This window comes from Ochlerotatus camptorhynchus, unplaced genomic scaffold (genome assembly GCF_037179485.1).
Source record: "Ochlerotatus camptorhynchus isolate MF236.1 unplaced genomic scaffold, CSIRO-AGI_Acam_v1.1 ptg000251l, whole genome shotgun sequence".
Taxonomy (NCBI): Eukaryota; Metazoa; Arthropoda; class Insecta; order Diptera; family Culicidae; genus Ochlerotatus; species Ochlerotatus camptorhynchus.
The window spans coordinates 1,064,867-1,078,006 of NW_027040741.1; the positions used below are offsets into that span (position 1 = coordinate 1,064,867).

The window sequence follows — 13,140 nt, forward strand, 5'->3', positions numbered from 1 at the left end:
TCTTCAAGAAACTTAATTAATTTTTAGGTTGGTTCAAAGATCTTCAGACAAATTCAGGGTGGTTCCATTAACATCCTTTAAACTATGGAAACTTGATGACAGTTCCGAAAATTTCTGGAATATTTTGAGAACTTCAGCTCCGCTTGATTAACGTCAGAAAAATTGCTGGAACTTTACAGATTTCCATGAATGAAGTTTACAAAGCTTCAAAAATGTTAGGAGTCCCATGAACGTCAGGAAAATTTCTGGAACTTCAGTGAAGACAAAAAGTTTCAGAGCAGTTCAGGAAAATTGATGGATCTTTACTACAGTTTCCAAAACTGGGTTGTTACGTCACTTCGGACAGTTGCTTGATTATCAGTAAAATCACGGGAATATCAGGTAAATTTTGAGTACTTTAAGGCAGTTCCATTAAATTCAGTAAAAAGCGAGAACCAACTAATAAAACTTCCTAGTGTTAAAGAAAGTGTAGAGCAAATCAGTAAATTGTAGATAGCTTAAAAGAAATGTCGGAAACTTCACAGAAGTTTCGAGAAATACACTGAACTGCAGAAAACGTTCGGAATTTTAGAGATCATTAGGCAATCTTATTATTTTCAGAGTAATTCCAGGAACATCATATGAACAGTAGCGAGAACTTCTATTGCGGTTAGGGTGGGGCACCGAGTGGGCTACCAAGACAAGCACCCCGGTGGGTTTGGCTAAGCAACGACCTGTCAGTAAGGGTCTTCCAATGACCTCTTTAGATGGCTAGCTCGATCTAGAGGTCAATTCTTAATCTCAAGATTGGCTGAAGTACTTTACTCGGCTAATCAGATCTCGACCGGCGGCTGCTGGAATTAACCTGAAGCTATTACTAGTAACAACGTGGGTGTTGGTGGTGGTGGTCTCGATAACGGTGGCTAGCTTGAAGGCGGTACGATTTGGGGTGGAGATCGAATAATAAGCTTCAAACTTCCAACCCCTTCGAGGGTGAAACGACGACCAGTATAGCGCAACCACGAGGGATGATGATACAATCGCTGCAAAGCGAGTCCTCGGTACCGTGCTAACCTTCTTGGTACACCGGTGAAGGTTTATTCTACCGAAGATTGTATTCGCTCAACTTGTCCATTGTGAGACAAGTCTCTATTAATGGCTTCGCGGAGGTGCTGGTCACCTATTTCGTGACCGCAAACTATCATGTATGGTGTGAAGCCTATCGAAGAGTGTAGGGTATTGTTTATGGTATGCTCTACTTCGGATATACGTGTGTCCCACAATCTTTGGTCCAATTTTACATACGTTCTAATGCAGGCATTGATATTTCTTAAGTCTCTTCACAGAATTGTTTTTTTTTTAGAATTATGAAATCCATTGATGTTATGATGATGCTTTGTGCTTGTAATCAACAAGAAAGATTTTTTTTTAATAGAGGGGAAAAGTTGGCTTCGGCAATACCTAAACCTATTATCGTCAGGGGCACTAAAATTTGGCCAATAGTTGCTCTGAAACACAATGTATCCACATGCCAAAATTGAGCTCTCAAGGACGTTGTTTACCCCCCTGACGATAATAGGTTAATGTCGAAGCCAACTTTCCTATGTGTTCGGCGCATGAAAACAGTAAATTTTACTTTTAGAGAGCTACAATCAACAATTTTATGATCGGTGAATATTCACACTTCATAAAGAATTAATATTCATTGATCATCAAATAATGAGTCATCGGATATTAGCCTTCCATGCTATAACCTCCCTCGTGTACGCTTTACTATCTACAGTTCCCCCATTGATTATGATCTCTCCATGAAACAGGCTATTCAAGGAGTTCCTAATCAACTTCGACCTATCTCAATTCCCCGTATTTTTGCTGAAAAGTACCAACAAGTTAATTGCAATAGAAGATTTTTCACTGATGGATCCACTGGCTTCGGTGGCTTCACTGAATACTCAACCGCCTTCCGGGAACTTCAAGAACCTTGTTCCGTTTATGTTGCTGAGCTAGCAGCAATCAACTTCGCATTGGGGATGATTTCCGATATGCCCATAGACCATTACATCATCTTCTCGGATAGTCTCAGTCTCAATTGAGGCTATTGGGTCGATGAAACAAGGTAGGAACTTATCTTATTTCCTTTCAAAGGTAAGGGAGCAGATGAGTCGAGCCTATCGACCCATCAACTCATGAACCGGGGACCAACGGCTTTACTTCCCTTCCGAAGGAAGGCGTGATCAGAGATGTTATGCCTCAGAACATCCCGACGGCGCCGACTGGGATTGGACCCAGGCCTGCTGGGGTGAGAGGCAATCACGCTTACCACTACACCACCGGCGCCGCTTCACACTTGTATAGTTTGTGTACAGTTGTTGTATAGGGCTCATAATTATTAGACCTGTGCGCCGATCAAAATATTTTCGGCGGCGGCGTGATATGTTGTTTTCTGCCGGTGGCTGTGGCGTAGCGGCGTCACGCCGTTTGCTTTCGGTGGCGGCGGCGTTGGTCGGCATGAGTTTATTTTTAATGATTTAGAAAATAATACTTTCCAAACCAATCGCACATAGACAAACCATTCTACCCACATTTGAGTACAGATTACTCAAAATCGCTAAAATTTAGATCACTCATAGTATGAGTAAATTTTCCTACACTTTCCCGGGAAACTTCTCAACAATGGGGAAAATTTAAGAAAATTATACACAGGTTAGAAGTGTACTAGTAGACAGACAAAAACCACAATCAGTTTTCGTCGTATTCTACCTACGACCTACGTTTTCGCGAATTTGAGAAACCTGAACTCAAATATCAGTAATTCTTACTCAATTTTGAGCGTTTTCATTAGCCGTGCATGCGGAATTTGTTTAGAAAAGTATGTCAAGTGCTTGTTAAAATTACAGGGGGTGGAGTAATATGGCAAAGTGTTACAACCCTTTTATTAAGTATAAAAAAAGTACGTTATGTTACCTGGGCCCAGGTCAGATTCCTATCGACTTGCTTTATTTCCTTGTTGAGGCTCCGCCACCATGAGCCCCTGGGTCTGCCTCTGCTGCGATGTCCTGGTGGATTCTAATCCAGCGCTTGCTTTCAGATTCCGTTTCCGCCCCGTCGAAGTGTGTGGTCGACCCACCTCCACTTTCGCTCTCGAATTTATGTTGCTATCGGCTTCGAGGATGGAGCTCGGCATTCGAGATCCAGGTGTGAGGCCACCAGGCATGAATTATATACCGCAGACTTCGGTTGATGAAGACCTGCAGCTTTTGAGTGTTCTCCGCTGATACACACCACGTCTCGCATGCCTTTAACAACACAGATTTCACGTTCGTCATACGTTTCGTAAACTCGCAAAGACAGCCCAAGCCTTCTTGATTCGTGCACCTATGTCGCTCTTGATTCCGCCGTCCGACGCTATTTGGCTGCCAAGATATTGGAAACTTTCGACCTTCTCCACTGTTTGCCCCGCTACCGTAAAGTTGGAAGGGTTGCCCGTGTTGATATCCAACGATTTGGTCTTGTTGACGTTTATGGTGAGACTTGCCGCAGAGAAGCGTTCGCCTAGGTCATTGCGCTTACTCTGCATATCAAAGCGCTATTGTGCTGGTCAGTTGCACCCGTCGATTACGATGAGTAGCGGTGATAGTATACATTAGAGTAATGCAAAATTTGAAATTTTTGCTCCACAATACTTCAACGATTCCAAATCGGATCCTGACTAACCTCTCAAAATTTGAACCCATTTGGTGATAAACTGAGATGAAACAAGCCATTTGAAGTTTGTATGGGAATTACTATGGTAAAACCAAGATTTTTGTTCATGTCTATCTAATAATTCACCATATCGGTCTGCTTCAAAAGATTTCAACTGTACTTGTAGGAAATTTTCCCAGCTACAACTTTGCTGAAGACCACTTTTTGATTAAATGCAATGCGAAAGTTATCAATGGTTCAATGCGCTGATGTCTTATGATCATACTCAATCAACTGCTCAGCACCCAAGTAACATTGCAAGTTTTATCGCGATTTTAAAGCATGCTAGAAGTCTAAATCATAGTCTGCAGAACCCTTATAAAACCCCAATTGCTACTTGGGCAGGCAGCATTGATGTTTCTGGGGCGTTGAATAGGACACAAAAATCATGGCTACTATGTCACACTGCAAAATACAGTTTTGCCTACAGAGCAGCTGCTTGATCATGTCATAAGTTTACCAATCTTTAAACAATTAATAACTTTTTCCTGTCTCATTTTACATAAAAACAATCTTCAGCAAAGTTGTAGCTGAGAAAGTTTTCTATAATAATGGCTATCGAACTGTTTCGCAGCTCAATATGGAAAAAAGCTAGAAGGCAATGAACAAAAAGTTGAGATTTCCCATAGTAATTTACATGTAAACTTCAAATGGCTTGTGCGAAGTCTATTTCTAACCAAATGAGTCGTAGCTTTGGGAGGCTAATCATGACCCGATTTGAAACCATTTAAGTACTGTGGAGCGAAAAAGTCAAATTTTGCATCAGTCTAGTATACATCCTTGTCTCACACAAGCGACTACCCGGATAGGGTCAGACAAGGCTCCGTTTTGCAGAACTCTGCACGTGTAAGCCTGCTACTGCGCTTCGATGAGGTTGACGATTTTATCCGGGACTCCCTTGCATCTCAGGGCGCCCCACATATTCTCGTCATTGATTCGGTCGAATGCTTTTTCGTATTCAATGGATACCAAATAAAGGGACTCTTGGAATTCATTGACCTGCTCCAGGATTATGCGGAGCGTGACAATATGGTCCACACAAGATCTTCCGACACAGAATCCTGCCTGCTGCCCCCAGAGAGTCGCGTTGATCTTCTCCTGTATCCGATTCAGGATAACTTTGCACAGAACTTTGAGAACAGTAACATGATGCTTCGCCAGTTGTCGCACACACTCAGATCCCCCTTCTCTGGGACCTTCACTAAGACGCCCTGAATCCAGTCGGCCGGAAAAGTCGCGGTGTCCCAGATATGACAGAATAGTTGATGCAACATTTGAGCGGATAGCATGGAGTCAGCTTTGAGCATCTCTGCTGCTATTTTGGATTTATGGGAATAAGTAGAAATAACTCATCAACAAATAACTAGCCGTTTTAGTCAAAATTCGGTGCTGCCTATGTGTTTGTGCAACGTCATCTACACGTACAACTACCCTACCCACTGTAGCTACTATACAAAGAAATATAGAAAACAATATAGTATCTCGAATACCTCCGCCATGGTAGGACGGTCAAGCAAACAGTGTGTTTTATTTATTTTCATCTCCGTACCTATTACAACGATCATAAACACAACGTAGGGCTCCCGCCCGTGCGCGATCACTATGTTACTCAATTAAGAGTAGATCTGGTTTTAATTAAATTGAGTGGGTATTCACTCAATTTTTAGTAGCCACGAACGAGCGTGCACACAAGTGCATTAGATGGTATTGAAATTATTCAACATGTCCAAGATGCATTTTACCGAAAAGATGTTACGGAATTTTCATTGGCGGGACATTAATTTATTCGGCGGCGTGAACCATTTTTCAATTTCATAGGCGGTGGCGGCATATGAAAATCGTCTGCACAGGTCTAATAATTATTATACAAAAAATGCTCATGCTCATAGTAGGTCATACAAGTGTATCCGCGGTATATGCAACCGGTGGAAACTAACGATTTTAAATTGGCTCACTACTTGATTAGCCTATTGGTCCCAAGTAAATCTATAAGCGTACCCCATTCTAGTCGAAATTCTAGTACTACACTATGTTTGTTTTGATTCGCTATAAAAGTTTGACAGATAAAAAGAGGGGTTCGTGGATTTTGCTATGTTTTGAGGGGTGTATAACGTTGGGGGCAACCGAGGTGGATTTGTCATCGAGATAGTACACCGCTCGAGTGTTCATTACTGACTGTGTCCTTTATTCAAAGTTCTATTCCTTAAAAATAGTTCTCGACCAGAAGTGAACAGCAATGTCCAAGTCATCATAATAATAAGACAAAACTTAAACGTTGGCGAACCCTGAGAAAGGTCGCAAGGAAAGCATAATAATTTATTGCCTCTCACTCGGAGTGTGGCTAACAAACCATAACAACTTACTCGCGCACTCTCGGAAGGTCGTGCATAAATGGTGACGAATAATAATGTTTACTACCCGTATGCAATGAAGGTCGCACACGAAGCAAACCTAAAAGTTGCCTGAGCTGGCGAATGTATGTTCTTGAGAAACATACACATCTGCTCAGCACATTGAGGAATTTGAAGGAAAGTTTATTGTCGACTTCAAACCGTCCGAATGCAAATGGTATTGAATAGCAAGGATGCTACAGGTGCATCGATTAGCTTGGGACCGAAGATAGTACCAGAGCTAAGCCAAAAAGTTTAGCACGTTTCTTCGGGACCTTCTGGTCTTAAAGTTACCTCTATGGTATATGGCTCAGTTTTAACATCGTCAACGTTTTTATACAAGGGCTGGGTTTTTTTTTATTAATAAGGCTAGTTTTTGTTTTTGATCGTAAAGATTTTTGTGTTGAACGATATACGGTACAACTTTATATTCCTGAAGAAAGTCAAGTCCAAAGACAGGAAGGTTCGACATAAAACATATTAGCGTTTTGATTCACAGTTAAAATGAATACTGAACTGAACTGAAGCCAATACATATATAAAACGGCGCGCTGATAGCAGACAAGTTTTACCCGAGAGGCAACTAAACTGTGTATACAGTCCGAAATTACGATTTAGAACACTACATAAGGGTAGTACTTTTGAAAAATCGGTGAATAACTAGCATTAAATTAACCATAGTTAAGTCTGACATCGACTTCTGCCGCTAAGTGGATATTGGAAAAACACTTTAACTCCACAATGAAAATTTGTATCGGGCTTTCCAAGAAAATGTCATATTTAAACTGTATGCATAATGAAAAGCCATACGGTCAGATACATAATTCCCACAAAATTAAAATGCGTAAAGTATTACAAGCACCAATTAGCTCGAATCAGATTTACCCATTGTCCAACAATGGGATTCGATTCATGAATCTCGTACCCAGAGCTGACTGTAAACGTATGTAGGTAGGTACTACCTCACTCGTATGTATTTTCAGCTGCTGCCATAGAGATTTATTTATTCTGCGAACGAAAGACGGGATAAAGCCGATCATTCCTCCAACTGTGTTCCACGTGTGTTTTTTTATTTATATTTTTTGTTGTGCCAATATCACCACGTTCAAAGCATTCACGAGCTCAAAGTGAACTTGTGAGTACCCTACTCGTGCGAATCCAGAAACTCGGTCTGTGTGGTGATTTTTTTTTTTGTATTTCGTTTTCCCCTGCCCCAACGGCGGTCAGAATCGACGCTGCCGACCGGAGATAAAGTATTCCAGGGAGGGTCATATTTCCTGCGCAAGCAGTGCCACACGAATGGAAAAAGTATATAAATAAATAAAAATTAAATGAATAATGTAATTTTATAATTTTTGCTCTGTGATACTGTACTGTGTCCTTTCGATTCAGAATGGGAATGTGAAATCGTTGTCCCCTGGCTGCCGGATGCTACAATGTGTTCCGTTGGCTGTGAAATTTATCTCGGGTATCGTTTTATTTGCGAGACACTTTTTCCGCGCAAAACTTTAGTCAATACGGCTCGGAATAGGATTTTCAAAGTAAAAATCGATCAGGCACGATTTCCATATGACCTTGTTTTTACTATTTTTCGTTATCTAACCCTGCACTGCCTATCCTCGTACTTTAGTGAACCAAATTTAAAGAGCTGGCTGATGAAAAAGGTACATAATTTATCTTTCATTTAGATACTTTTTAGAATAAACTGGCGATGAAATCATTTCAAAAACTATTTTCTTTTAGGATTGACGTTTATGCAGGAAATTAAATATGCCGTATGCAGCTCGCAGCATCCATCAGAGAGTAGCCTTAATTTAGCATGCTACCTTGTATATATTAAATTTGTTTTATGCTTTCCTTCCTTTTGAAATTGCAGTTCCACCAGATCGAGTTGTGATACAAGACCAGATGGGCATCGATCGAACGACGGTGGTTGGCCCCTATAGCGAAGGAGATATCGTAACGCTGCGGTGTGACGTCTATGGCGGTCGGCCATTGCCCACGGTCAGCTGGTTTCGGGATGGCTTTGCACTGGTGGCCGAATCCAAAAACATGCCATTGAACAATCACCTCCGCAGTGAGATTGTACTGGGGCCACTAAGCCGGCAAGACCTGCACTCGAAGCTCGTTTGTAAGGCTAGCAACCACGAACGGGCCATAGCAGTGGAGCAGTCCGTCCAGATCGATATGAACTGTAAGTTGAACTTGTACACAAGAAATTTTGTTCATCAAAATGTTAACCTGAATGATTCCTGCTCTCTCTCTCTCTGTGTCCCACCAGTTGCTCCCCTCAACATAAGACTGATTGGTGCTCACCAACCACTATCGGCCGGTCATCGGTACGACCTGCTGTGCCAAAGTGCAGGCTCCCGGCCTGCAGCTTCCATAACATGGTTCCTGGATGGGATTCGACTCGACAGAAGCAAAGAGACGGTAATGCTTTGAACTTCGAAATGAAACAACCGAACATATTTCTCATACCAGTTACTTTTTTTTTTTAATTCCCCAAAACCAGACATCTGCCGATGGTAATCAAACCACGAGTACGCTGTCGATTAGCCTCAACCGCACCGATGCGGGCAAGTATCTGTCCTGTAAAGCGTACAATTCCTTGGTGCCAACAACTGAGGAGCTGGAGGACGGATGGAAGCTGGACATACAATGTGAGTAGGATAACGTTGATTGAATGTAATGGTGCTTTTTTGCGGTAGATAATGAAAACGAAATATGGAAGTTAATTTTGATCCAGTGAACTGGCGAGGGTACACACAAAGAATGTACTGTATGTTGCTTATTTCGCAGGATATTATGCATTTAGATGAATATAATCTGTATGTCGCTGATGAATAGACTTTCGACGCGGCTGGTAACATAACAAAATAGCTGACGAAAATACCAACAATAATAACAACAATTGATCCTGGCCCTAGTCTGGGCTCCCAGACCTGATGCTAGCCAACCCCAGACAATTTAAGAAATAAAGTCGGGAGCATTAAATGTTTGCATTGCATGGAGGAATTGCGATATTTTTCCAGTTTATTTAAAATAAACTATGCTGCGACTTTGATTTATTGTCCATTCTCGGCTGATGATTGACAATTTTCTATAATTCACATAAAATCTCTTCATTCGTTTTGAAGATATAGCTTAATTTTGAAATTCTGTGATCTTCGAAATAATACTGATATTAGCTTTTCATATTTAAAGGCTTTCAAAAACATCCAGAGAATAAAACAGCACAAAAATGTTATCTTCCATTTAATTCCACTTAATTAATTTTGATATCCATGACAGATACGTGTTTCGACTACAATGTACATTCCGCTAACAACCCAAGTTCATTATTTCATTATGATGGCTACCAAGCCTTTGGGATTTTCCTTATTAGAGAGTTGAATAGATTTTTCTCCTTTAGTTTACTTAAATCTTTGATTGCTATTACACATTGTAATTTCATATTTTTACCTGTGATCTTGACTTTTATACCTAGGGGATGAGTTCTTAAGGGGGTTAGATTTTGATAAGTTCTTCAGTGGGAATGACACTGATGAAGACTGCACATGTAGTCGAAATACGTATCTGTCATGGATACCAAAATTAATTAAGTGGAATTAAATGGAAGATAACCTTTTATTGCTGTTTTATTTAAGCATTCCACTAACAACCTAATTTCATTACTTCATCCAGAGAACTTTATTGAACTCATATTGAAAATCTATGGATATCGACTATGTTCAATAATGCTTATACTAGGTTAGCAGTACTTCTACAAAGTTCCTTTAATTCAGTTCCAAGAACTTAAATAAAGCTCCCTGAACTTTTCCCTATGCGTTTAACTTATCCTCGAGCATCTATTAAGTACCTTAGATTTGTGGAAAGTTCTGCACATTGCTGGTTAGCTAAGTCCGCTTCACCGAAGTTGTGGGATTTGCTTATAGCTTAAGCAAACTACATCTAAATTTATACCAAGATTTCTGAACATGTATACAGTTCCCGGAAATGGTACCAAGATTTCAGAACATAATGTTGAATTTCTACAATATTCCCATTTACAAGACTCCCTGAATTCCACGAAATCCTCAAAAATCTAGCCCCTGATCTTCTACATAATTCTTTGCTCTTAAAAGAAGTTTTTCGATTTTTTTTCGATTTTCTATTTAATTCGCTCAACTTGTACAAAGAGCGTTGAACTGTAACCGTTCTGTTACAAAGGTCCAATACAATATTTTACATATGCACTATGTGATCAAGAAATTAAGTACAGTCAGGAATCCTTATTGCCGGGGTAACGGGGGCGTGAATAAGGAACCGCGAATAAGGATACCCACAGCTTATGAGAGTTTCACTAATGGGGGCTGTAGTGAATTAGCTCATTTGTTTCATTACATAAAGCTATACTGTCTTCGACAAAGTTGCTGTAGTGGATTAGACCAACAAGCCTCTGCCATTGGATTCAGGTTAAATTGGGAACTACGCCGCTAGAGGCGCTTCACTTTTATGTTACTTATGACTGCGCTATAATATATGGATCATATTTCCAACATAGAATATTTCGTGATCCTGGCCATATAGAAAGTTACTGTCTTCAGTAAAGTTGTTCAGGTGACCAAGTCCTTTTGTATGGTGGCCATATTAGTTCAGAACACGCTCACTACGCGGCGCTAGTGTGCACTTGAACTTCCTTAATATGTTATGTCTCCAAAGCTTGCCATATAAGATGTTGCTGTGCAATGTGAGAATAGGAACCGGAAAAGGGATGTCATTTAGAGGTCGGAAATCGATGTTAGATGCCATTTTGGAATCCAAGATGGCGACCATCGGTTCAAGAAAAACTGTCATATACCCTACCATATGGGTATTTCCGGATAGGGAACGACGTGTAGAGGCTGGAAATCGATGTCAGACGCCATTTTGGAATCCAAGATGGTTGCCATCGGTTCAAGAAAAACTGTCAAATACCCTACAACATGGGTAAATATTTTCGGATAGGAGACGACATGTAGAGACCGGAAATCGATGTCAGATGCCATTTTGGAATCTAAGATGGTGGCCATCGGTTCAAGAAAAACTGTCAAATACCCTACAACATGGGTATTTTCGAATAGGAGAGGACGTGTAGAGGCCGAAAATCGATGCCAGACGCCATTATAAAAACCAAGATGGCGGCCATCGGTTTTAAGAAAAATTGTCAAATATCCTACAATGGGTGACATTTAGTTACCCTAACCTAAACGTAAAGGACATCGTTCTCGGGCTGAAGACCCTAAACTCCAAGGACAAATTTCCCTTTCCGGTTCGACAGAGGGCGGCCTTGCCGTCGTCGACCGGCTTCTTCAGAAGTAAGCGCCTGTGCATCGGAACCATCTCCACAAACCACTATACCAGCCTCGGTAAAACTAACCCGCCATCGCACTATAGCCGACTTTCGGTCAGCCTTGCTTCATCCGCCATTGTCGGAATTGTACCAGAATTTCACCGAGCGGTGGTAACGCCATCTTGCCGACAAGATCGGCCTTTCATCGTCCGCCATCGACAGAATCATTCCACAACCGGAGCGAGCGCTCGCTGGACTGCTGTCGTCGTAGTCTCCATCGTCGATCACAACACCGCACAATCCACACTATCGTTAATTGGAACAGTGTTTAAGTTAATCCGCGCTTTGTCTCAGTACATTTGAAAGCTTGAGTGCCTTTTCGTCCGCTTAGCCCCTCCCATTCCAAAAATACACATATTGTGGGGTATATGACAGAATTTCCAAGTTTTTCTGTGACCGGAAGCCACCATTTTGGATTTCAAAATGGCGTCAGACATCAATTTCCGGTCCCTTAACGTCACTCCGATTTCAAAAATACCCATATTGTGGGGTATTTGGCATAATTTCCAAGTTTTCTGTAACCGGAAGTCGCCATCTTGGATTTCAAATAGGGTCAGACATTGATTTCTGGTCCCTGCACATCACCCTGATTCCAAAAATACCCATATTGTGGGGTATTTGGCAGAATTTCCAAGTTTTTCTGTAACCGGAAGTCGCCATCTTGGATTTCAAAATGGGGTCAGACACTGATTTTCGGTCCCTTCACGTCACTCCGATTGCAAAAATACCCATTTTGTGTTGTATATGGTAGAATGTCCAAGTTTTTCTGTAACCGGAAGTCACCATCATGGATTTCAAAATGGGGTCAGACATCGATTTCCGGTCCCTGCACATCACCCTGATTTCAAAAATACCCATATTGTGGGGTATTTGGCAGAATTTCCAAGTTTTTATGTAATCGGAAGTCACCATCTTGGATTTCAAAATGGCGTCAGACATTGATTTCCGTTCCTTATACGTCACTCCGATTCCAAAAATACCCATATTGTGGGCTATTTGACAGAATTTCGAAGTTTTTCTGTAACTGGAAGCCGCCATCTTGGATTTCAAAATGGCGTCATATATCGATTTCCCTTCCCTTTACGTCACTCCGATTCCAAAAATACCCATATTGTGGGGTATTTGACAGAATTTCGAAGTTTTTCTGTAACCGGAAGTCTCCATCTTGGATTTCAAAATGGCGACAGATATCGATTTTTGGTCCCTGCACATCACCCTGATTCCAAAAATACCCATATTGTGGGGTATTTGTCAGAATTTCCAAGTTTTTCTGTAACCGGAAGTCGCCATCTTGGATTTCAAAATGAGGTCAGACATCGATTTTCGGTCTCTTCACGTCACTCCGATTCCAAAAATACCCATTTTGTGTTGAATATGGCAGAATGTCCAAGTTTTTCTGTAACCGGAAGTCGCCATCTTGGATTTCAAAATGGGGTCAGACACTGATTTTCGGTCCCTTCACGTCACTCCGATTGCAAAAATACCCATTTTGTGTTGTATATGGTAGAATGTCCAAGTTTTTCTGTAACCGGAAGTCACCATCATGGATTTCAAAATGGGGTCAGACATCGATTTCCGGTCCCTGCACATCACCCTGATTTCAAAAATACCCATATTGTGGGGTATTTGGCAGAATTTCCAAGTTTTTATGTA

The 13,140-nt window shown here is 41.1% G+C and overlaps 1 protein-coding gene across 2 annotated transcripts in view; it reads left to right on the top strand.

Annotated features, from left to right (window-relative positions):
• The window catches only part of side-VII (sidestep VII), a 761,931-nt gene that overhangs the window by 669,531 nt on the left and 79,260 nt on the right, over positions 1–13,140 (top strand). For both annotated transcript variants that reach the window (XM_065226466.1, XM_065226467.1), the window contains exons 5-7: positions 7,990–8,307; positions 8,395–8,546; positions 8,629–8,776. In XM_065226466.1, coding sequence (XP_065082538.1) covers positions 7,990–8,307; positions 8,395–8,546; positions 8,629–8,776 — 618 coding nt within the window. The remainder of the gene's footprint in view (positions 1–7,989; positions 8,308–8,394; positions 8,547–8,628; positions 8,777–13,140) is intronic.